General features: G+C 34.9%; 1 protein-coding gene across 1 annotated transcript; it reads right to left on the bottom strand.

The window, feature by feature from the left end:
- Window positions 1-459: 459 nt before the first annotated feature.
- On the bottom strand, window positions 460-23156 carry LOC145582263 (alpha-mannosidase I MNS4-like). The gene is made up of 18 exons (XM_081639274.1): window positions 23021-23156; window positions 22415-22560; window positions 20436-20555; window positions 20227-20319; window positions 19362-19448; window positions 15467-15557; window positions 14586-14641; window positions 14278-14350; window positions 11839-11948; window positions 9917-9967; window positions 7270-7358; window positions 7108-7189; window positions 6837-6950; window positions 6159-6238; window positions 4240-4375; window positions 2283-2353; window positions 1865-2120; window positions 460-1089 (listed from the first exon to the last, which is right to left on the bottom strand). Exons 2-18 carry the CDS (start codon window positions 22538-22540, stop codon window positions 871-873), a joined length of 1854 nt encoding a protein of 617 aa, XP_081495400.1. The 5' UTR covers window positions 22541-22560; window positions 23021-23156; the 3' UTR covers window positions 460-870.
- Between the last annotated feature and the right edge of the window lie 272 nt (window positions 23157-23428).

Below are 23428 nucleotides of genomic sequence, written 5' to 3'. Positions count from 1 at the left end.
TTCCGATTCTTCACAGTCCAAATTCTTACTTTTTCGGGTTGGCTAGGGTTGTATTAGGCCATACGGCTAGACCTTTGTTGATCACCTCTAGAACTAATCAAAAACGCAAATTTGTGCCATTTTATTTCAGGTTTTTTTTTTTTTATAAAACTTTTCTTCACAATGTAGAAAAAAATTTACTATTTAAACCTGGATATGCCAAAATTAATAATTAGCCATTGATAATTATCGATGCTAAACAATCTACTCGAAGTACAAGTACATCTCTACAGGTGGGGCCCCCCCTTACCCCTTAAAAAAAAAAAAAAAAAAAAGTACATCTCTACAGCCTTGCCATACATAACTTGCTGCATACAGCCATATAGGGATCCTTACCAACAAATCGCTTCACCAAACTGTCAAATCTATAAGATGATGGAGACTGTCTGAATTGATGCAAATCTTCGACTATACATAGAATTCAATTTACTCTGTATCAAAATTTCTTTTTTGGTATATACAATTTAACACTTTGCAAAAATAAAAAGCTGAGAATAAAAAAATGTTTACATTACAAATGATCATTATCTAACCTGAGATTTTTAAATGCTAACAGGCCACAAATGATGCTATTATCAACAAGATACAAATAAAAATACAGCTCCTTGTTTCTGTCAGGCTTTGGTCGATGCTCCGGATGATTAATCAATGTATTCGGTCAATGGATGTGTGAATGTTTCGTTGATCACGTTTGACAAGTACAGGCACAATAACAATATTCCACAGTGCTTTTGCTTCACTAATCACTAGTAATGAAAGCTGCTCAACGTCACGATGCTCAGACCTCTATATATAACTTAATGCACAATGGTATACTCGTCCTGCCAGCTGTTATTGTTGGGGACTCTGATTTCCCATCTCAGATTTGCTTGATTCTTCAAGAGACCCATTATTTTCGGTGTATGCAGGACTTGAAACCACTATGTTGCTCTTAGAAGAAGCTGTGTTAGCTACCCTATTATCTACAGAGACAACTTCTTGAGCCTTAAATTGAGGCTTGACAAATGATACGCCAATCTTTTGTCCATGATTCAGTCCTCGACAAAACCCCTATAAAGCATAAAGAAAATTTTAATAGACCAATTTATAACATTGGGGAAATGGGGTTCAAAACTAGCAAAAACCAACTTCAGATTCAATGCCTTGATATTTAGGCAATAACCACATTTGATTAAGTTGGCAGAGGAGGGGTTTAACAAATTCTACTCATTAGGTTTATCCATTATAATAAATTAATAACAAAATAATCCTATACACACACCCAATCCACCCTTTCCTAGAGGCAAAGAGAGTAATTTTTCTCTTGTTTGCTGTCACATGATTAAAACCTGCAAATCACAAATTTATACTCACTCCATTTCACAATTATTTTAACATTTATTATTTGCACAAATATTAGACTAGCAAGAGAGAAAGTAAAAAGGAGGGTGGGCGTAAGAAAAGATGGATAAAGTGTAAAAAGCTGGGTGGGTGTATGAAAAAGGTGGTTAATGGAAGAGATAATGATCCAAAATAGGTAAATGTTGTGCGGTAAGAGGGGCAAGAATTCAAAAAGGATGTGTCAAATACAAAGTACAGAATAAAGCAACATGTTATAACATTTTTAAATGGACCAATATGGCAAATGTTAACACCATTGTGAAACAGAGATAGTATGCAACAGTTGTATCCCCATTGTTTTTATACGTTTCTCTTAATTGGCAGAAAAGAGAAGCAAGAGCATGAAGTACAAGCTTAATTGAAGCTTCAAACAGGCACCCAAGCTAAAAAGCATGTGCATATGAGGCTGCATACAAACAGAATGTTCAACATAAAACACACTGACCTTCACCAACCCTGAGCTGGAACTTGTCGTCCTAACAGGTAAGGCAGATAACAATGCATTGGGCCCCCAACCTCTATGGTGGACTCCACTACCATTTGCTTCTTGGGATTTCCTGGAGATATCAGAAGAGTGTAGTTCTTGCCTCAAGCTGCTATTATGGCTCCTACAGTAGGCACCATAATATGAACAATGTTCACGTACTAGGGATATTTGAGGGGTTGCAGGTAGCAGGTGGCCTTCAGTACTGAATATATAACTGCAAAGGAACAAATAACAAAACACTGGATAATTGGAATTGCAAAAGCCATTCTGTAGAAATAACAACCCCCCCCCCCCCCCCCCCAACACACACACACCCCAATCCTTTCTCAATTGATTTAAGTACACAAACCTATATGCATGGCATATTGGAACTTACTTGTAAGGTCCACTTTCAACAAGATTATCAGCACCCACTGCCAAATCAAATAGCAGCCACAAATATTTAACCTGAGCACGAACGTAACTTGCATTAAAAAACAAACAAAGTTTTACAGCACCAAAACCTGATGCAAAGTGAAGGCTTTTGGGTTGTATTGATTATCTCAGAATTTTACCCAAGCAAAACACCAGATAAACAAATCGACACCACTGACACAAATTTGGAACATTTTTGGTAAATCAATGCCAATTCATCTCTGCAAAGAAATACTTTAGTTTATGAAAACTATTCTATTACATCACATAAAGGGTAATACAGAAAGAGGACTAGTCAATCAATCAATCAATCAAAGCCTTAATCCCAAAAGTGGGGTCGGCTAACATGAACCAAATTTGATTATTCCGTGTAGTCATCAACATAAATCTTTCTCCTCCATCCCTTACGATCCAAAACTTCGTCCTCACGTAAATCCATGCACTTCATATCCTTCCTCACTCCTTCCAACCAAGTCATCTTTGGTCTCCCTCTTCCTCGTTTAATCCCTCCATGGTCCCACTCTTCCACTCTTCGCACCGGTGCACCCTCGGGTCTCCGTCTTACATGTCCAAACCAACGCAGACGATTTTCCCTTAATTTATCTACAATGCCCGCCACACCTACTTTCTTGCGAATAACCTCATTTCTGATTCTATCTCTTAAAGTGTTTCCACACATCCACCTTAACATGCGCATTTCCGTAACCTCCATCTTTTTAATATGCTCTTTCTTAGAAGCCCAACATTCTTAGAAAGAGGACTAGGTGTCCTCAAAAAGAAATTGCAAAAATTACATATCAGCCAAATTTCTCTATACTTGTATTTCTCTAGAGAATAATTTGAGAAAGACTTTGCCCATAAAGAAGATGGCAAATTACTTTTTTCCATATCAAATCATATGGGATAGTAATACCCTTATAATTCGACCATTTCTTTCCAGCCAAACACACTACAAGATTGCCATCATGCTATTTCACCAAAGAAACTTCTCCTTTACCCTATCAAAACTCAAAATCAAATCTGCACCCACTCTTGAATGTTCGAAAAGCACAGCCAAGCACATCAACAATGGACCCAACACAAATGCACACACAAAAGTTCTAAGGTAACCAACAATTGGGAGTACCAATGAGGGCGCAGTCATGCACGCGCACGCGTGCACACACCACACACAGACACACGCACACAAACACACACACACACATGCACACGCACACACACGTTGAACCAAATGAGCTTACAAAACACTTTTCACAAAGGATTCTTGAGAAATCCTCATCATATACATAACCTGTGAATAGCAATCTATGTTACATAAACACGGGTATGAGTATCCAAATATTATGGATCAGAGTGTTTAGCATGTCATTTTCAAAAAATTTAGACACGATGACACCATCTTAACTTTGGACATAGGTACGGGGATATAATTAATTGAAATCCTTAGAAAATTATTTGAAGTTATTTCAAAAAATAATAAGTTTATAAGTGTCCATCAAAAAGACGGTGTTGTATACTAAAAACAAACTGAATATATAACATAACAAAAAAAATAAATCGAATATACATTTTCTACTTCCAAAGTTCTGCTGCAGCAAATAGCAACTTCAGAACCCTTGCCACACCTGATGACAACAGGGCATGTTCGGTCCTTATACCCCGAATCTGTGTTGGGCCGTTTAGCAATACAATAGAACATCAACCAAGATAACCTAATAGCTCTTTTGGGAAACCTATAGGTACCAACTATTATTTTGTTCAAACATAAATACCATAATTAAGAAAAAAAAATTTTTCCTGATATGATATCGAAACCAAAATCTTTATGCACAGGAGCACAAACTTGCAATTCAAATATACAAAACAGGGAAAATATATTATTAGAAAAGATTGATTCATCATTTAGATATAAGACTTACAGTTTCAGCTAGGAAAAAGCTCTCCATGTGATCTTCTTGCTTGTGATTCTCAACATCTGTTATATGACAATATCCACAAGGACACCGGGCCCCATATTGCAAGCTGGAAACAATGTCACGTCCTACATCCAGATACCTTCAAGTACAAAATGATTTGGAATAAGATATACACCTAGCAACAAAAACTACAGGCACAGCAATGGTTCTGAATATTGTGCTAAGCTGCCCTCATAGAGAGAGAGAGAGAGAGAGAGAGAGAGAGAGAGAGACAGAGACAGAGACAGAGAGAGGTACTAAGGGAGATCAACGACTTGAAGGTATTAGAGATGGTGACACTAAAGTACGATTTAGTAATTTGTTTCAACAGACTGCATTACCTCAGATAGTCTGTAGACAAACACCGTGTCTTAAACCTTCAATAGTAAGCTAGGGAAATTTAGAGGTTGGCAAGTTTGATGAAACCATCTTTTATATAGAACAAAAGAAGCTAAGATAATTTTCGCATTGTGATTTTTCTGTTTTTCAAATGGCCAAACTTCTTTCACAATACGTTGTACAAGTCAAATAATTACCACAATTATAGATTCCTTATAACTACCCAATGCATTTGGGATTCTTTTTATCACAATTTATCCTAAAGATTAAGAAAAGATAACTTTTACAAGTCCCTATGGTATACATGCACACCATATGATATCGATTTAGACCTTTAATCTTAACATTAATCTTGCTTTTAGTCCCGCTTAGTCTTCTTGCTTGCTGATCTAATCCAAATTATGAAACTTTTAGCTTTCATAATCTTAATTTCCTATTGATATTTCTTTACTCTTATCTTATCTTGATTAGCGTTAAATTATTTCATGGGTGATAATTTGGTTTGTTTAGCTCATGATTTCTCCTTGTTTTTTTTTTTTTTTGAAAGAAATGATTTCTCCTTGTTCAATTCATACTTAGTTAAAATAAATAGATTCGCATTTGAGCATATTGTATTTCATTCTAGTTTCTATTTGAAGCTGTGGTTCTAGCAAATTCATGATTACTTCTAAGGATTTTTGAGCTATACCATAGAAGAATTTTTAATATTGAGATTGAACATGAATATTGAGTAGATTTTTTTGCTAGGGATAGGTAGGTGGGTGGATTTTGTAATTCTTGGACTTAAGGGGTTGGGATTTAGAGAATTCTTAATTAAAACCTTTTGCCTTATTGATTTTAGTCGATCTTGTTGCTTTTCTTTGATTGATTGAGTGTTGCATGATTTACCTATGATTCTTTGATAATGTGGCCTAGGAAAGTCTATTAGTTAATTCATCTTAATTGACCTAGGGATGTATAAGTATGGAAAGAAAGCCCATGCTTGACAAACTACTCGCCATTGAAAGGTGAAGAGAGTTTATTTTAAATCAACAATTCCGACTTGGCTTAGTTTAAGATTCACTTTATCCCCTACCCCATTTATCCTTGATTACATGACCCCAACCACCCCACTGTGGTGTTTACCTAGATTGAATTTCATTCTAACTTTTGTGATTTTGTTAGGTTATTAATATCTCGCTTACTTTCTTTGATTGGCTTGGTTTTGGATTATGTATCATGGTTATTAGTGTCGTCCTTGTGGATTCTCCACCCTTGCTTAACATTGTACATGTATTAGGGTTCGAACTTGGTTTTGTTAGATCTAGGAGTTTTGTTTAGACCATGCAAAATTTGCCTTATCAGTGATATGTAAGCAATAATGGTCATATATACCAATAAAAGCAGTCATTTAAAAAAAAAAAAATCAACTCATGGCAAATTGGAAAACCAATGAAAGAAAAATCATACGCCTTTTCATACAGAAACAAAAATCAATAATGACACTCCAAGAAAAAAAATAAAATAAAGTGAAAAAAAATAAATTATTCCCTCAAAAAACAAACCTGGTATCTCTGGTAGCTTTGTAGAGCCAATAAGTACTCTCGGCTAATTCTGGACGTAGTGGATAGCTTTTCTGACCTTGCTGAAATTAAATTTCTAAATCAGGTCACTGCATCATAGCCTCTCTTTTACAAATATTGTTCAAACATTTTGGCTTGCTTATTGAGGATTGTCATGTGACTAATACACTATACATAATTTTTTTAGTCAAAGCCTTTACTATATCTAGCAACAAAAAATTGCAGGAGCCTATTTGAGAATAGATATAACTTTATCGCATAGAAAAGAAAAAAGACAGGAACTTCTTTTGAGGACATCCCAATATAGTAATAAGAATTCCAATTTGAGATGAAGGTAGTACTCTGATACTTGCATAAAAGGAATTTCTTGTGGCTTAGTAAAGAAAATCATATATAGTATGTAGGTATTGAAGTTTACAAGATGAAAGAACTGATACCAATCATACAACAAGAGCTACAGTGCATACATATAGTAGAATGAATAATAAATTGATAAATTTTTATAATTCAACCAAAGGTGCCAGTAAGAAGCAATAGCTGAATACTAATTCAAGGAAAACATCAATTTAAAACGGCTTTTAATAATGAACAAAACCAATTTCCTAAACTCACATAACTGTGCTACTAATAATAGCTATGAGGAAACTTTTGAGAATTTACCTGAACATTTAGAGTAGCCAGATTAAATCCCTCAGGGGTGAATCCATATCTTTTCCAAACACTGTAGAAGGCAGCATGTGTACGAATAGCAGGATCAACATCTCCAGCTAAAACCTTTTAAATACAAAGGGTATAAATTCTTCTTGCATGTCATCAACGCAACTTCAAGTTGAAGATGGCTTATATCACTTCTATATATAAGTAATTCCATTGTAATTGTGTGTTTTTTATTTTAGGAAACCATTATAATTGTGTTAGAAGTATGTATTACCTGCAAGCCAGGCCAGAATGCTTGTAAACTGTTGAATAATGGCCATACAATAGCTGCAGAATCCATATTTACTTCTACATACCTAAATGGATTTCCCCATCATATCAGTAATGCTGGTAAACCAAATCAGCAATAATGAGATCAGAACATGTAGATAATTACCAGGGATCAGTGAAGAGATGGTGCATTACAGCTCCATAAGCCTCTTGAAACATGTAAAGATATTCTTCATCCCCAAACAGTAAAAAAGCCTGGCAATTATGGTTGACCATTGATTATGTACTTAGCCATTTCTTTTTAGTTTTGAGGATAGATTAGTATAATTGCGTATCCAACAAGCATTATATATATATATATATATATATATATATATATATATATATATATATATATATATATATATATATATATATATATATATATATATATATATATATATATATATAAGAAAAGAAGAGAAAAGAGAAACATTAATCATTTAAATGGTGTATAGAAGCACATGTGATTCAGGGTACATGTTATCAATGTACTTTCAACAAGAAATAATCATTGCCAAGGAGTCGTTATTGCATATTATAATGTTGAATGACATATACCATGGATTAAAACACTAAATCATAAAACATATGATAGAAAAGACAACGTGTTACTATCTTATAGCAGGAGTTATAATATACTAAATCTAACTTCAAACAAGGCCAAATGTTTTATCTTAATAATTAATCTTACACAAACTCTTAGTTTCACCTTTAAGACCAACATTTAGGTGACAGAGTAGTAAAGGTGGTTGATAAATATTTTAGAGGGTTTTAAAGCACGTTTAGGTTGCATTCAAGGATCACCTGTTTTCATTTAGTTTCTTTTAGGCTGTTTTGTGGTTTTGCTAAAATTTTAGGTAATTTTATTTTATGGTCATTTATTAGTTGCTTTCAGAGCGTTAGAGTGATTCCTATTGAAGACAAAGTAGTTGAATACGTCGATTTGAGGATTGAGGGACTTGGTTATATGTCCGTCAATTGCAATTGCTTAGTTCCATGCATTGTTGTTAGTGTTGATAGCAAGGCTTTATTTGAATCAAAGTATCAAAGCATTAGCATCGTTTGTGTTGCAAGCCCATGACGCCCAACAATACTCTCCAGTCTCCATGCTAGATCCCGCACTCGCAGGCCACACCTATATAGGCATTAATGAAGCATATACCAAGCGATAGCCCACGAGATTTGGCAAGAGCAAGCATCAACGCAGACAGGCAAGCCACCTATGCAAGTGCATAGTTTCGTTGCTTTGCTTTGTCTGTCACATCATCCTCCATCGTCTAACAACATTGTAGTTTATGTTGTATAACTTGATTTTATTTTTTTTTATTCATTAGTTGTCAAAATGAGGTCCGTTATAAATAACTCGACCTTGCTTTTATCTCAAAATAATATAACTTCTAGGGTAACCATTTTAGGAAATTTTGTTAAAAAAAAACACACCCCTAAATACACCACATGTTGAATTTACCATCCATTTTTTACGAAATTAAAAAATACCACCCCAAAATACAAAACCAGTAGGTGTCACCACCCCCTCCTCTATTAGAAAACAACCTAAATCGAGGAGGGGGTGGTAATACCTACCGGTTTTGCGTTTTGGGGTGGTATTTTTTGATTTCGTAAAATAGAAAGGATATTTGATATTCTAATAACTATTGATTAATTTCAGTAGAATTTATTGTAATTGTGTGTCCATGTGCAAATTAAGTGTGTGATTATTGTGCTTGTCATGTATTTCCTAGAATGGAAAAGTTTGTTGTAAGAAACTAAATTGCAGTATATGAAATTATGATACTTATAAATAAGAAATAAAATGCATTGTATAAATATTTTGAATAAAGTAAAGTATGAACTTTGTGAAGTTAAGTATGTTAATTAATGAAGTGAAGTGATATGTGATCATAATGTATCACGATATACTTTATGTGCAACAAATTGTGAATAATGATCATGTACTGTATTGATATAAGCTAAGCTTCTTCTTGCGATTAGATCCTGCATTTGTTTACAATTGGAAAGATTATGGTTACAAATATGATTAAGTACCTAAAGTCTCTAATCATATATGCTACAAAGAGGCACACAACAAAGGTCAATTAATTTCCCTATACAAGTGGTGGTTGAATGTTACCATGGGAATGAAGAGAGAACCAGTGTGAACGATTCATATGAATGATTACAAATATGAACGATTACAAATGTGAAGGATTATGATTACAAATATGATTAATTACCTAAAGTCTCTAATCATATATGCTACAAAGAGGCACACATCAAAGGTCTATTAATTTCCCTATACAGGTGGTGGTTGAATATTACCATGGGACTGAAGAGAGAACAAGTGTAAAATATTCATGTATCTTTCATGAATATTTTGTTCAGTTTGAATTTGCGTAATGGATTTGACTTTGCTTCTTCTTTTGTTTGGTTTGAATAATGGTTTTGAGGACCTTTAATGGTTCCTAGTTGTATTAACTATTTACTAATTACTTTTGATTTTAGGTTTCAAGTATTTTGTTTCATTGATTTCCATTACATTATTCTAAGTAACCCTAACGTGTCACATGTGGCGGTGACAATTTGGTAATTCTCCAGGGTTTTATTAATTAATTGGTTTTAGGAAGAGGGAATTATTGGGACGTTACACACTGGTTAACATGATTAAAGCAGAGACAAAATTTTCACTAAAGAAGTTCATAATCAAAACAAGCATTTAAAAGAAAGACGTAGGGGAGGGGGAAAAAATCAGATAATTCAAATTTGATACCAACCTTTAGAAGATATTCATAATATGAGTCAATACTTGTTCCAATTCCAGCATCCTGCAAAGGAAGAATGTAATTAACATGCTGACATGCTGTAGCCACTGCAGTGACCTTCCAATAGATATCAAGAGAGTAACATTACTCATTACTGTATGCAAAAATGGAAAGAAAGAAGTCAATATTAACATGAGAACATAAATATATATATATATATATATATATATATATATATATATATATATATATATATATATATATATGTATGTATTGCAAAGACTGGCCACATTGCTAACAAGGAGCCTCAATCCTGGTCTAAGTAAATGACAGAAAAGTCATAGACCAGTTTTTACCAAGTGAGTCACACAGGTCAAGAGATTGTGTGAGGAATCAAGATAAGCCTTCCATTCTTTACAGTTATGCAAGAAGGAAAAGGGAAGTGGAGGACATTATCCAGAGTTAGTTACAAAGGCAATTATACACTTCATCAGGGCTCATTGAATATAGAGGATAAATATTTCATTTCATGCATTTGAAAATCTAGGAAAAAGGACTAAGAGTGTCTGTCCCAACACAACACACCTCTCAGGCAAGATGTCAACCATCAGATTATGACCTACATATCAACATGGCAACATTGCATAGAAACAAGTTTCTCCATAGCAGTTCTAAACAGGATTATTTAGAAAGTTCTCATTTCTTCTTTCCAACTCCAAAAAGAAAATTAATTAGTTTAGCTAGAGAAGGAAGCATTAATCCTACTATGACAAATCAGTTTAATCAGACTAATCCCCCATTGATAAAATCACCCACTCTGAATTTATCAACTCTTTCTCAGTTCTCTCAGGATTTTTCTTCTCTTTTTTTTTGGTTTGCTTTAATTTCTCCCCTCTCTTGGCCTCTGTAGATGCTTTTCCTCTCCTCTAATCTCCACCTGGAAGAAAATATGGCAGTCCAATAAATTAACTATTAAGTGATACGGAGACCAGTGACCCACTCACTCCTTCAACAGATGCATGTGAGCAACTTCGCGTCAATGCATTCATGATCATCAAAGTTCTGAGATCATTAATTGCAGAAACTTTCTTGGAGCATGCTTCCCTATCTGCATGCATCACATGGAGCATGCATTCCCAACCAAAAAACATTTACGGTGATAAATAACAATGAGCACAAAACGTTCAATATCATCATCATATATTGAGGGTAAAGGATATTGATAGCAACATAAGCTTTGTACCGATGAATACCAAGCAGCTATCAAATTTACAAAATATAAATTGAAGCATCTTCCACAATGGCAAAATTAATGCTAAACATTAAAAATTCTTTGTCTTCTATAGTCCCTCCATTTTTAAATATTTGCATCACTTTGACCTATGCAGTATTCACATTCTCTCTTTCAACTAAATTTTTTACTTTATAAAATGAATAAATTTTATTATGTAATATCTTTGGATTACTTACAATGTCTATTTCATTTAATATATCAATAATTTAATTTTTCACAATTTTTACTAATACTCCCTCCGTATTTTATTACCTGCTCCATTTCTCCATGCGTGGAGTTTTAGGAGAAATAGTGAAAAGTAATAAAATATGATGGAACATGGAAGTGGTGTTAATTGAAGAATAATTTTTTTTTTAAAAGTAGAAGTGAGTATAAGTGGGGAAGGAGAGAGAATATGAGAAGTAATAAAAATATGATATGAGGGGACCATTAGTGGGAGGAAATAAGTAAATTATTATTAAAAGTTTCCAAATAAGGACATGGAGCATGTAAAAAAATATGGCCGCAAAAAATGTGAGCAAGTTATAAAATACAGAGGGAGTAGACAATTAAAGATATTAATGGTCAAAGTTACATCAGGCCAAATAAGCGGGTCAAAATGATGCAAATATTAAAAAATGAAGGGAGTATGTATTAATACCTTTTGTGTCCATTCACCTGTAAAGACATTTATGTGTGCACCTACTAAATTAAGCTTCGAACGACAAGCCCATAATCCACGGACAGCATTTTTTGTGACTTGCTCAAAAACTGCATTTAACAAAATGGCGTTAGCTACAATGGGGATAAAGATGTGCTCCATTAAAAGAACAAAAGGACTGTATTCAAGATTCAATGTTTAACCTACCAACCATCCATAGGATAAAAAAAATTAAAGAGTGGACGGAAACCCCATTGCAAAACTTTTTTAGACCTTTCTACCTTTAATCGTGCATGGGTTGAGGAATAATGGAAACAAAAATAAATTATTTCATAGGAAGTTTAAACTACTTTACACCTAGAGCGGCTAAGATCTCCATAGTTACTCTGTAAGAACATTAAATTTGTAAATTTCTTGACAGTACCAAGATAGTACCAAGATAGTGCCTGATCAACTTCCTCCTCTAGATAAAGTAATACTCCCTTTAAGAGGATGTTTTATTGATGAAACAATGGATCCATTAGTTTGATGGCATGAAATATTCCCAATTCCTTCTCTTGAGAAAATCCTTACTGATGGGAAAAAATACATTATTAGAAGAATCAAGGTGTCTCCCACATGCAAAAGGAAGGTTAATGACAAAAAGTATCATTCCCTCAAACTAATGGATCCATTATTTCATTAATAAAACATCCTCTTCTAAGACGTAATTTAAAATACAAAGATACAGACTGCAACTGCAGTGATCATCATCTACAATAGGGCCGGTATTGTAATAGACTATCCTAAGGAGGGGTGATATGTGTATTCTAGTAATTTTAATTTACTAGGTTAAAAGTCCTTAGTATAAATAGAGAGGGAGGGGAAAGAAAACGGTAGGCAGAAATTAGAATGAATCATTTTGAGAGTTGTGCCACAAAGTCAATATTGAGAGAGTTGTAACCTAAAGCTACTTGTGAGATTGATATCCTAAAGCTATTCACCCCTTGTAATCAGTTTGCCATTATCAATCAATCAAGCTTTCCACTTATACTATTGCTTATTTACTGTTATTATAATCTGTCGGAGTTAGCCCATTACAGCTTTCTACATCATTACCCTACCATCTTCAAATAATTTGCATTTCTAATAGGCTGTGCAAAGTTGCTACTTGTTCAATGACAATATGACTGAAATCTTTGAGGATTCTAGGACAACAAATTGACAAAGAAGGCAGCTCATATTAATAAAAATTTCTACAGCATAGAAACATAACAAACGAGCAGTCATAGTGACACCTATAATATAAGTCATAGCCACATGGGAAGGCCATTCAACTTTTTACACAAGTTGTATATATTAATATGCAGCAAAATTTCTAATAAATGACACTTTATAAGTCAAAGCCACCTGTGAAGCCATTCAACGCTTACACAAGTATATATCAATATGCAGCAAAATTTCTCACTTAAGTCAAATCATAGTTTGAAAAGGTGCAAGGCGCACTGAAGTCCAGGAAGTCCTTGCAGCCAAGGCGTAAGGCGAAGGCATGCGCCTTTTCTATATTAGGCGCACTTTTGAAAAGGAGAAAAAATGCGGTACTTAATTTTTGGTAAAAAAAGCCTGAAAGTATTAAGGAGAAAAAAATAAGATGGGGAAGCAAGTGATTACCTTAGTAGTATTCAGTAGGAAAGTAGTCCACTAAAAAACAAAAAGGAGGATAAAAGCAGAAACTTATAATGTAAGAGGATTACTTTAGAGTTTAGACCTTTAGACTATAGGGGAGACGCAATTAAAAAACATTAAGGAGGAAAAAAGGCAAAAGCTTTAAGTAAATGAGAATATAAAGGGATGAAAGGTGAAACACAAAAATAAAAAGAGTGGCAGAAATAAGAGACGAAGAAAAGGGAAAATTTTGAAGAAAGAGGAGAGAGCCAAAAGGAGTTCGAAAAGAGTATATATCTACCCTGAAAGACCTTGGACAGAGATGTCCACAATCACCGGGAACCACCAGAGAAGGCTTACCGGCATTCTCTGTCAATAACTGCCAGTGGGCCACCACTATAGCTAACCAATTCGTAGTTTAGCGTCTTTCCCAAATTAGGGATGGAGAAATTAAAGTACCTGTAATTAATTGGGGGGTTTTGCCCAACAATATATTTTAGAAGCTTACTTAACATTTTCAGTCGCGCCTGACAGGACTACTTGTGATTAATAGGGGGGTTTTGCCCAACACTATAATTAAGAAGCTTACTTAACATTTTCAGTCGTGCCTGACAGGACTACGGCAATATCACCTTGGTTTGCCTAGCACCAAGGCAAGCCTAGGGCACATTTTTTATTTTTAGGAGTCAAGTTAAATCTTTCAGTGCCTATGTTCTCCCCTTTCAGAAAGACTAAATTGGCTTTATAAAATACAAAAAGTAGTTTGCAAGCGGAAAGTACTAATAATTTCCTTACCAGGATTATTTGTTAGGCGGCTTAAAATACCAAATTCCAAGGTCAAAGTCCCACCACCAGCTGTTGACGTTATCTGAAGCAGCCCATGAGTCATGATAATAGTTTATGAAATCTAAACGATGAATATACAGCCATGACAGGCGGAAGTAGCAAGACAATAAAGAAAGATTTTGAAAGCTAGTAATCTGCCAACAGACTATCAAATTGAAGACAAGATCATTCCAAACGACAATTTCTGCAATCTTCACAAGAGGTATACAATACACAATCTTGTAACATGAAAAAAGGAAAGAAGGTGATGACTTTACCTTACTTTCATTCTCATCTACTCCATCCAATAAATTCACAGAACCAAATGGAATCCCTGGAATATTGCATACAACAGTCATGACATGAATTACACATTTTCTCAGTTTTCTTAGCAAAGTGCCAAAGAGAGTAATTAATCATAAACACCTCAAATCTTTTCAGATTCAACATCCATACTAAAAGATGTACAGCCAGGCTTTAGAACAAGGTTGCTGAGTGAAAGATTTTGCATCAAGATAGATGGAGGCCTCCTTTCACAATTCCGATTCATGGGGAATTTTTTCCGGGGAAAAGATTTTGCCCAAGTAGGTGAAAAGGAAATGCATTATAAAGAAAGACAGCAAGATCTATAATTTATTTATTTATCTCACTATAATTTATTGATATGTTTAAACTCGAGCTAAGCCATTCGCCCAAGTATTTAATTATCTCACTAATATCCTAGTCAACATATATCTGAAAATATATATACATAAAACTCCACTTTTTATCCATTGCAGACAATTTAAAACCCCATAAAAATACCAGAATTGTGTCAAAGATGTGGCAACCCTTCAGTGCCTTAACAAAAGTAACATGTTTTGTCTAGTTCTTTAACAACAATTTTTATAGTGTGTGCTTAGGCAAATCTTACAAAAACACAAAGGCCTCAATCTCTAATTTTTATACGACAATAGCTTTTCAAGACTACACTAAGGGTAGATTTCAGCGAGAGATAATACAGTAGGAAGTAGGAACAGCTCACCATTGGTGTATTTTTATATCTTAAAAATTTTGGGTAATTAGGAAAAAAAATTATAATTTAAAAGGTAATAGATGGAGCCTAGGCATTTATAATTCAGAACAGGGAAAAAGAAGTACAAAGTTGAGCTATCAATACCTGTAGGCGTGTCAAAGGCAGGCAGCAATCTGTAAGCAAGATCCTCGGCTAAATGAAGTAATTGATTTTCATATGATGGGATTCTCATGCCCTGCAATTAGACATCCAAATCACCAATAATATAATCGCAATAGAGAATATACTCATTTTAGTCAATTACACTCGAATTGGTTTCCAATGTTTGTGGGAGGTGAAGTGGGGCACAGAAAGGAAGAAAGGGGATATTAATAGATTACACAGCTAGGCAGCTACTCAGCTATGCTACTTGATCATCAGGCCTAAAAGTTTCTCTTTCTAACACTTTTTTGAGGGGGGGGGGGGGGGGGGAAGAGGTAGAAACTAGAAGTATGAATTTCTAATTCCGAAGAAAGTTGGATACAATCGAGGACAATGATCCTCCCTTACTCTAATTTTTTAATTTTTTTTAGAATAAACAGTGGCTGATGGCTTGAACTTGAATTCCGTATTGAGCAGAACTTAGGCTCTTTTGACCAAGCCACCAAGATTCTCAAAAACTTCGACTGCACTTTGGCTAACCATTTTTAAAAGAGCTTCTGAAATATAGAAATAATGTTTTTACTACTTGTCCCACAGTTAACACCTTTCACCCCCACAAATAGAAGACATTACTGCGAGGAATCAGTCCAGGCCCAAGGAGCAGTTCACATATGCCCGGAGAAAGCCCAAAATAGAAGCTGCAACAGCTTGAAGCTGAGGTGGAAATCAGTTGCCAGATTCTGTAAAGGGAAGGGCAATAGAGAGTAATCTAAGGCTAAGTAGTTATTTCTTAGTTTGTTTATGAGGGAATCTTGTTATAAATAATGAAGATGTAATGGGGGGAAGATATCCAGAAATTTGTACTAGAACCTTTTGGGAGAGATTTCCTTCCTCTAGAAAGGAGAGTTGTATTGTTGGTTACACTGATGTGCAATACAACGTACTATAAATTGGGGCTATTTCTCTCTACTGTTGCTTAAATTCTCTGTTTTGATACTAAATCCTAGCAACTACAATGTCTACAAATCGTCATAAATCAACATAATGTAGAATCTGTAACACCCAAATGCAGCTCAAGCACCTTTATCATCCCCAACTCTAACCACTGACCATGACCACCTTATTCACTTGAACTAGCCCAGAAGCATACCCCAAACACAACCTTAAACTGCCACAAAACAAGGACCCAAAGGCTTTTCAATTGACCTCAGTGTTGTCACCAAACGCATTCCTAGAAATTAGCACCAAACCTCCATTTTATTTCTCCTCTGCTCCTGTCACTTTCTTTTATTTCTCATACTTTACAGCGAGATGTTTTACTACTTTTTTTTGTTTATGAATTAGGGATGGGAATTTGAGAATGCTTTGCTACTTCATTGAGATAACAATGAGGAACTAAGATGAAGAGGACTGGAAAAGTGTTTTAACTTTTCTATAAAAAGGTCATTAGTACATTCCAGAAAGGGTATACCAGTCCGTTTGAAAAAACTCAGTAAATGTTGTTAGCAGTACAGGTAAGCTCATTTGTTCATGCTACTTAAAACAGTTATGTGCTTCGAAAGAAGCTAAAGTTAATTTCGAAACAAGCCCTGTTTGCCCAAGTTTCAGCTCTTTAGCCTGAGAAGCTAAGCCAATTGGACACTTATTGATTATCTTTCTTATCCATCATTGGGATTCAATCAGTCAATTGACCAATATAATGAGGCAATCCAATCCCCTTTAATCCACTTTGACCCCTCCTTAAAGGGATAGAAGTCCCTAGGCTCAAAGACCCCCAACTTGCTTTCCTAACTCAATAAGAACAATGATCCACATACAACACTTGTCCGTTTCGTGGTGTCTAGTGCTTAAAAAGACGAGTCTAGGTGCTGAGGTAATACGGGTCAAGCGCCTTTTTTGTCTAGGGAAGACATTGAATTAAGAGCACAACCTTTTTTTTCTTCCACAATGCACCTTGAGCCCTTTTATAAAGTAAAAAGGTGGTTGGATGTAAAAAAAAAGGTAACGTAATAGAGAGTGGAAAGGTGTACATTTTGTAGGGTAAAAGGGGCAAGATAGTAAAGGGAGTTTGTCAAAAGAAAGTTTGGAAAATCTATGGGCTGAGAAAGTGTACACATTGCAAAACGCGCGGTCAACCCACAGTACGAAAATGCGGTTTCGGTCGCGATCGCGGAAACGGTCGTGTGATTCGGTAACGGAATTGATGCGTTGATCGTGGATCGTATCGCGGTTGTCGCGTAAGAATTAAAAATTATATTTAAGTTTTAAACTTTGTATTATTACAATGGTTTTTCTCTTAAATTTTGAAAATCTTATATTTTCACCGAGTATACCACTGTATTTCCCTTTTTACTACTATGCATTCTTATACCCCTCTTTATATTTTAAAATTAAAATCCTTTTTTTGAGTGTGGGGCCCTGGTACATTGAAAAAAAGGGAAGAGAAGGGGTGGGGGGTCATGTGGGATGTAAAATAAGAAAAAAGCAGAAGGAAAGAGAAGCAGTGGGGTCAGGTCAATTTGAAAAGAGGATAAAAAGTGATGTTTGATAACTGGCTGTACCCCATTTTATTTAAAAAGAACTCGACTTTTATAGAGAATTGAGATCCCTCGCCGGAAAAAATGTCAAGAGAGCTTAAAACTCGGAGTTTTTTCTTCGGATATTCGCTGGTAACGTTTGATGTGGCCGAATTTCACTTTAAAACGGCCGTACCGGCCGAAATCGCAAAGTAAAGATGGGCACGGGCCCGGCACGGCGGCCCACTTGTGGGCCGTGGGCCGTGCCGTGAACAAAAAATTGAAATCCGGCATGGGCACGGCGGGCGGCACGGTCCTCGGCATGCCGGCACGGCCCGTGGCACAGCCCATGCCCAAATAAAACTTAATTAATTAAATTTATTTATATAAACTTATTTAATTAATAAATAAATAAGTTTATTTATATATAGTTTATTAAGTTTATTTATATTAACTTATTTAATTAAGTTTATATAAATTGATTAATTTATATAAACTTATTTAATTATTTATAACACAATAAATCGATTTATATATATATATATATATATATATATATATATATATATATATATATATATATATATATATATATATATATATATATATATATATATATTTATAAAAAATTAAAAAAAAAATTATGGGCTGGCCCGCAGCCCGGCACGGCACGTGGGCTGGGGTTTGCCAAAATTTGGCACGGCACGACACGGCCCACCCCAAAGCCGGCACGGCACGATGCCCACCTTTACGCGGAGTATTGTAAAGCAACGTGTTGTACCGGTAAATATCGAAACGGCAGCTTCAAAATCCGTTACGTGATTACGTCATGGGCGATTCGTGACGTAACGGCCGAGTTTTTATACCACGGGTCAACCACAGCTTTTGACATTTTGAATACCATGATATGTGCTTTTTGGGACCTTTCGTAACCAGCTTAGGGCAATTTAAAACATTTCAGACATAACCAAGCCGACTGGAAAAGGTTTCCATGCTTCTCAGACTGGACTAGTTTTATTCTAAGTCCTCAACTCTCCCACAAAGAGAGGAGGGAACAGGTCATCCAATTTTATTCCGAGATGGTGTCAAGTTGTCAACCAAAGGTAGCAAACAGCTCATTGCATCACAAGCTGATTTTTCCCCAACATGATGCCATCAAGGCACACATTTATGTGACAGACATGACAACTACAACTTAACCAACTAATTGGATCAATTAGATGAATTGACCATTATCTTACACAGAGTAGCAACAAAAGTTCAAGTAAATAAATTCAAGAGATATATTCTAGCAGAAATGAAAGAAAATGAGCAAATTATTCCAGATAAATAGATAGCGTAAGTGCCAACCACAACCACTACGAGAAGAGAGCAAACAATACCGTAGCATAATCACTTGCAATAAGGTGGGCAGATAACAAACCTCCAAGAACTCGTATAGTTGTTTCAAAAACTGATACTGTTTTATTCTGCATATGTTACCACAGAAGATCAAACTTATAAGTCTCTTAACAGAACTCCTATACTTAAAGCAAAATTGATCAAAACACAAAAGAGAAAAATTCATAAAATGGACCCATTGGAAGTGATTGGTTAGATGTGGACTACGAGTGATCACGTGCAACTACAAAAGTCAAAAACTCTAGATTGCCACCACACAAACAGTAACCAGGACAAAAGCAGAATATTGCAAGACCATGAAGCTGGTAACCCCCAAAGTCGACAAGATAAGACACATACTAACATCACAGCCAATGTAAAGTTTTTTATTGTTAGTCCACTAAATAAGGGACAAAAATAAGCCAAGATATATCTTATTAGGTGGCATAACAATGATAGGACTCCATAAAGACAGAATATATGACACTATTCACAAGGGTGAATGGTAATATTGTTCACAAATCACAATTTGACATCATTCACAATAGTCAAGTCATAGAATATTTCAAATAAGGAGCACTTGCTTCATCAGTTGCTTTTCACCACCTTCACAATAGTCAAGTCATAGAATACTTAAATTCTTTTTTCGTATTTGCCAATGCAACTCAAAAATAATAATTAATCCCTCCCTCTATACTTGGTGCCTTGTACCCTTTATTTGTCTCTATTTTTTAGACCTAACCGACAAAAAGTGATTAATGTATCAAAGAGAAATACTGATACCATTGCTCATTTAGTGCTAGGTTTCTAGGAAAGAATACTCTCAATACAACAGTAATGATATAGCACAAATGATTACCAACTCACAATGTCAAATCGAAGGTTATTCCCAAGCCATTCAACAGAAAAAGCAAAACGCTCTTTATCACCAAGCAAAGCCAATGTGTCAAGGGAGTCAACCTACAACAAAGAGGAATTCAATGTGCGGCAAAACTGTTAAGAGTAGGAATACTATCGACCTCTGCATTAAGTAGAAATCAAATTTAAAAATATGGAACCTGAAGGTTTCTTCTTACCAATGTTAGGGCATAACCACCAAGAGTATCTTCCCCGCCACAAGACATGGGTTTTAACTCATCTCGTGGAAAAGCATGCTTCATATATCCATTAAATGCATGGAAGAACATCTCTTCAACCTGAAATAAAACATTTTGATCATATAGTAAATTCAACATAAAAAAAAAAAAAAAAAAAAAATATATATATATATAATACTCCCTCCGTCCCTTAGAGAACGACCATTTTGGCCAAACCCATTTACACTAAAAAACCCTCTAATTTACGGTAATATTTGTGCAAAATTAGCTTCCTCATGTAAATTTTGCTTTTCCCATATACTTTTTTTACTTTCTCTCTCTACGTTTTTGCAAATCCCATGTAAATTTACCTTTTCAATGTACTTTTATTAGCTTTCCCTTACACTAGTATTTTTCATTTAAGTTTCTTAATAGCCGTGAAAACTCCACAAAAGGGTCTTTCTTTTAGGGATGGAGGGAGTAAGTATAAAAAGAAGAGATAGAAAACCAATCGAAATAGTCCAACAAAAACCTCACATGGATAAGTTAGAAAGATGTGTTTAAAGTCAAGGATTTGTTATCTAATACTTCCTGTGATTTTTTTTACTTACAACACAGCCTATATCACGCACTTTAAGGAAGAGATCAGATAATGTAGACATACGAAATAAACAAAATAATGTGCACATATAGTACATAACCCTTCCTTATTCACGGTGTTCAAACTATTTTGATAAAATTGTCTGCTTACCTTCTCTAATCACCTCTTAAAAGTGTGTATCTTAAGGGTATATTACAAGTAAAAGAAAACATAGGAAGTATATTACTTTTTCCGTGTATAAATAAGTGAAACGTTTTCCTTGTGCACGTATGTCAATACAAAATTTTGATTAAAAATATTTTTAGTTATCAATAAGTAAAAGTTAAAAAAAAATTGAATATTAATAAACTATTCATTGAAACGATTCCACCAAGTACCCACAAGACTATATTTATTCTTATGTATAAATCACAAATATTAGTCAAGTTGAATTGGATGAATAGTGCAAAAACTCAAAACGTTTCATTTATTTAAACACGAAGGGAGTAATTAATAAATTACCTCGTATTAATTTTGAAAAGGATTGTGAAGTATGATTTGCTATGCTACCATAACTAGGTGAGGCATGATATGTCAACTCTAACAAGAGGATCCAAAAGTTAGTTGGTTAATTTTAATAAGGTTTAATAAAACCAACAATTCCGTTTATTCTATGGTTCAATTCCATTGATAGTCTATACCACAATACAAGTAGCCTAGGTAAAAATTCAGAAGCTCTTGCTTGCCGAATTCAATAATGGCCATTGGCCATGAAAGTTAAGCATCATTGAAGATAAAGAGTAAGCAAGCAGCTAAAAACAACAGCAACAACAAAAGTTTTCGATTTTAAATTTGTAACCTTCTCTAAGTATCTATATATGCTAGCTAGCACATTAAAGGCCTTATATGCTATCAACCTTAGCTCTTACAAGTCCCAAAACTAAGATGATTCAATTTTCTTCTAAGAGATGACTTAATTGAAATCATCCAGAATTACAATTGTTGCCAATATAAGGCATACACCACCGTCCTTGTTTCAAAATCACACCTAGACTATAATTTGTCAAATTTTCTTCCAATAAAATATCTGATCCGTAAGTGACATTCAAAATTTTAGACTAATTACTACTAAGTTACATCAAAGATTTGGAAGACATGGTGCTTCCAAAATTGAGTGAAAATTAATTGTAGGTGGCATCAAGCAAAAAATAAATAATTAAATTCCTCCAAAGTACATTGATATCCTACAGCATTGATGAATCACGATCCCAAACAACGCAGTAATACATTTAATCTGGGGCACATTTAAGAAGAAAACCAATACTCCATTACTCAAAAGTCAGAAAGCAACCAAACAAATGGCTCATCAGACATATTCCAGATGAACTATAAAGAATACCTCATCTCTGAGCTGCCTAGCTTCATTTGGAGTAACGCTTTCTGCAAGACTTTTTCCAATGAAAATGCCACATAGTGATATAAGAATACACAAGTTTAGCGTTAACGACGTAGCTGATCCTCGCATGACTTCCGGGTCTCTCTACCCTGAAGAAAAAGTTGCACAACCACGCGCCACATTACACAAAATACTCCCTTTTATAAACAATCAAGCATGTCCCTGGCAGGGCAGGCGGCACGGCCGCCCTGGGCCGGGAATAACAGGTCTAAATTCATAGTTCAATTCTAACATTAAAGGGTTCTACAACACATTAGCAAACAAATATAATTCAATTATCAAATACACCTCGAAGACGCATATAAATAATTATAGGGAGGAAAGCTGGAAAGGCATTATTTGATTTATTTATCAAATCATGCTCATACTTTTCTTTTCTAGCAACATAATCGCTGGTTATGATCTTTTATATAATCTTAGTAATTAGAACCAATAGTTCAAATTTCGAACCCTAAATTTACTACACTGACATTTAAATTAAATTAGATCAACTATAAATCCTAGATTGTGAAATTGACATGATGATTAGAAAAAGAAACAAGAAATTACCTCAGAAGGTGCTTCAATGGGGGTACAAGTATCAGAAGGTGCTTCAATGGAGAAACGTTGAGTGCGCTTCAATGGAGAAACGTTGAGTGCGCTTCAATGGAGAACGCTGAGAGAGAAGAGTATGAGGAGGTGGTAGTCAGGTAGGAGCCACATTCATCCGGTTTTTTTAAAAAAAACTCACACTAAAATTAGCATTCATTTCACCTTGTTAAATTTAAATTATTTTTACTAAATAGAAATTAAGGAGAGGGGTTTAGGGGAGAAATTCGGCAGGTCTTATCGCTGGTGGTTCAGGCGGGGAAATTAGGTTCGACGGGGGGGTTTAGGGGAGGAATTTGGTGGTTCAGGCAGGAAAATTAGGTTCGACGATTAGGGTTTTGAGCGCCTACGAGTGGGGAGCAAGGGTTT

Source organism: Chenopodium album, chromosome 15 (genome assembly GCF_948465745.1).
Source record: "Chenopodium album chromosome 15, dcCheAlbu1.1, whole genome shotgun sequence".
Classification (NCBI taxonomy): Eukaryota; Viridiplantae; Streptophyta; class Magnoliopsida; order Caryophyllales; family Amaranthaceae; genus Chenopodium; species Chenopodium album.
This window is presented reverse-complemented; position numbering and strand designations above follow the sequence as displayed.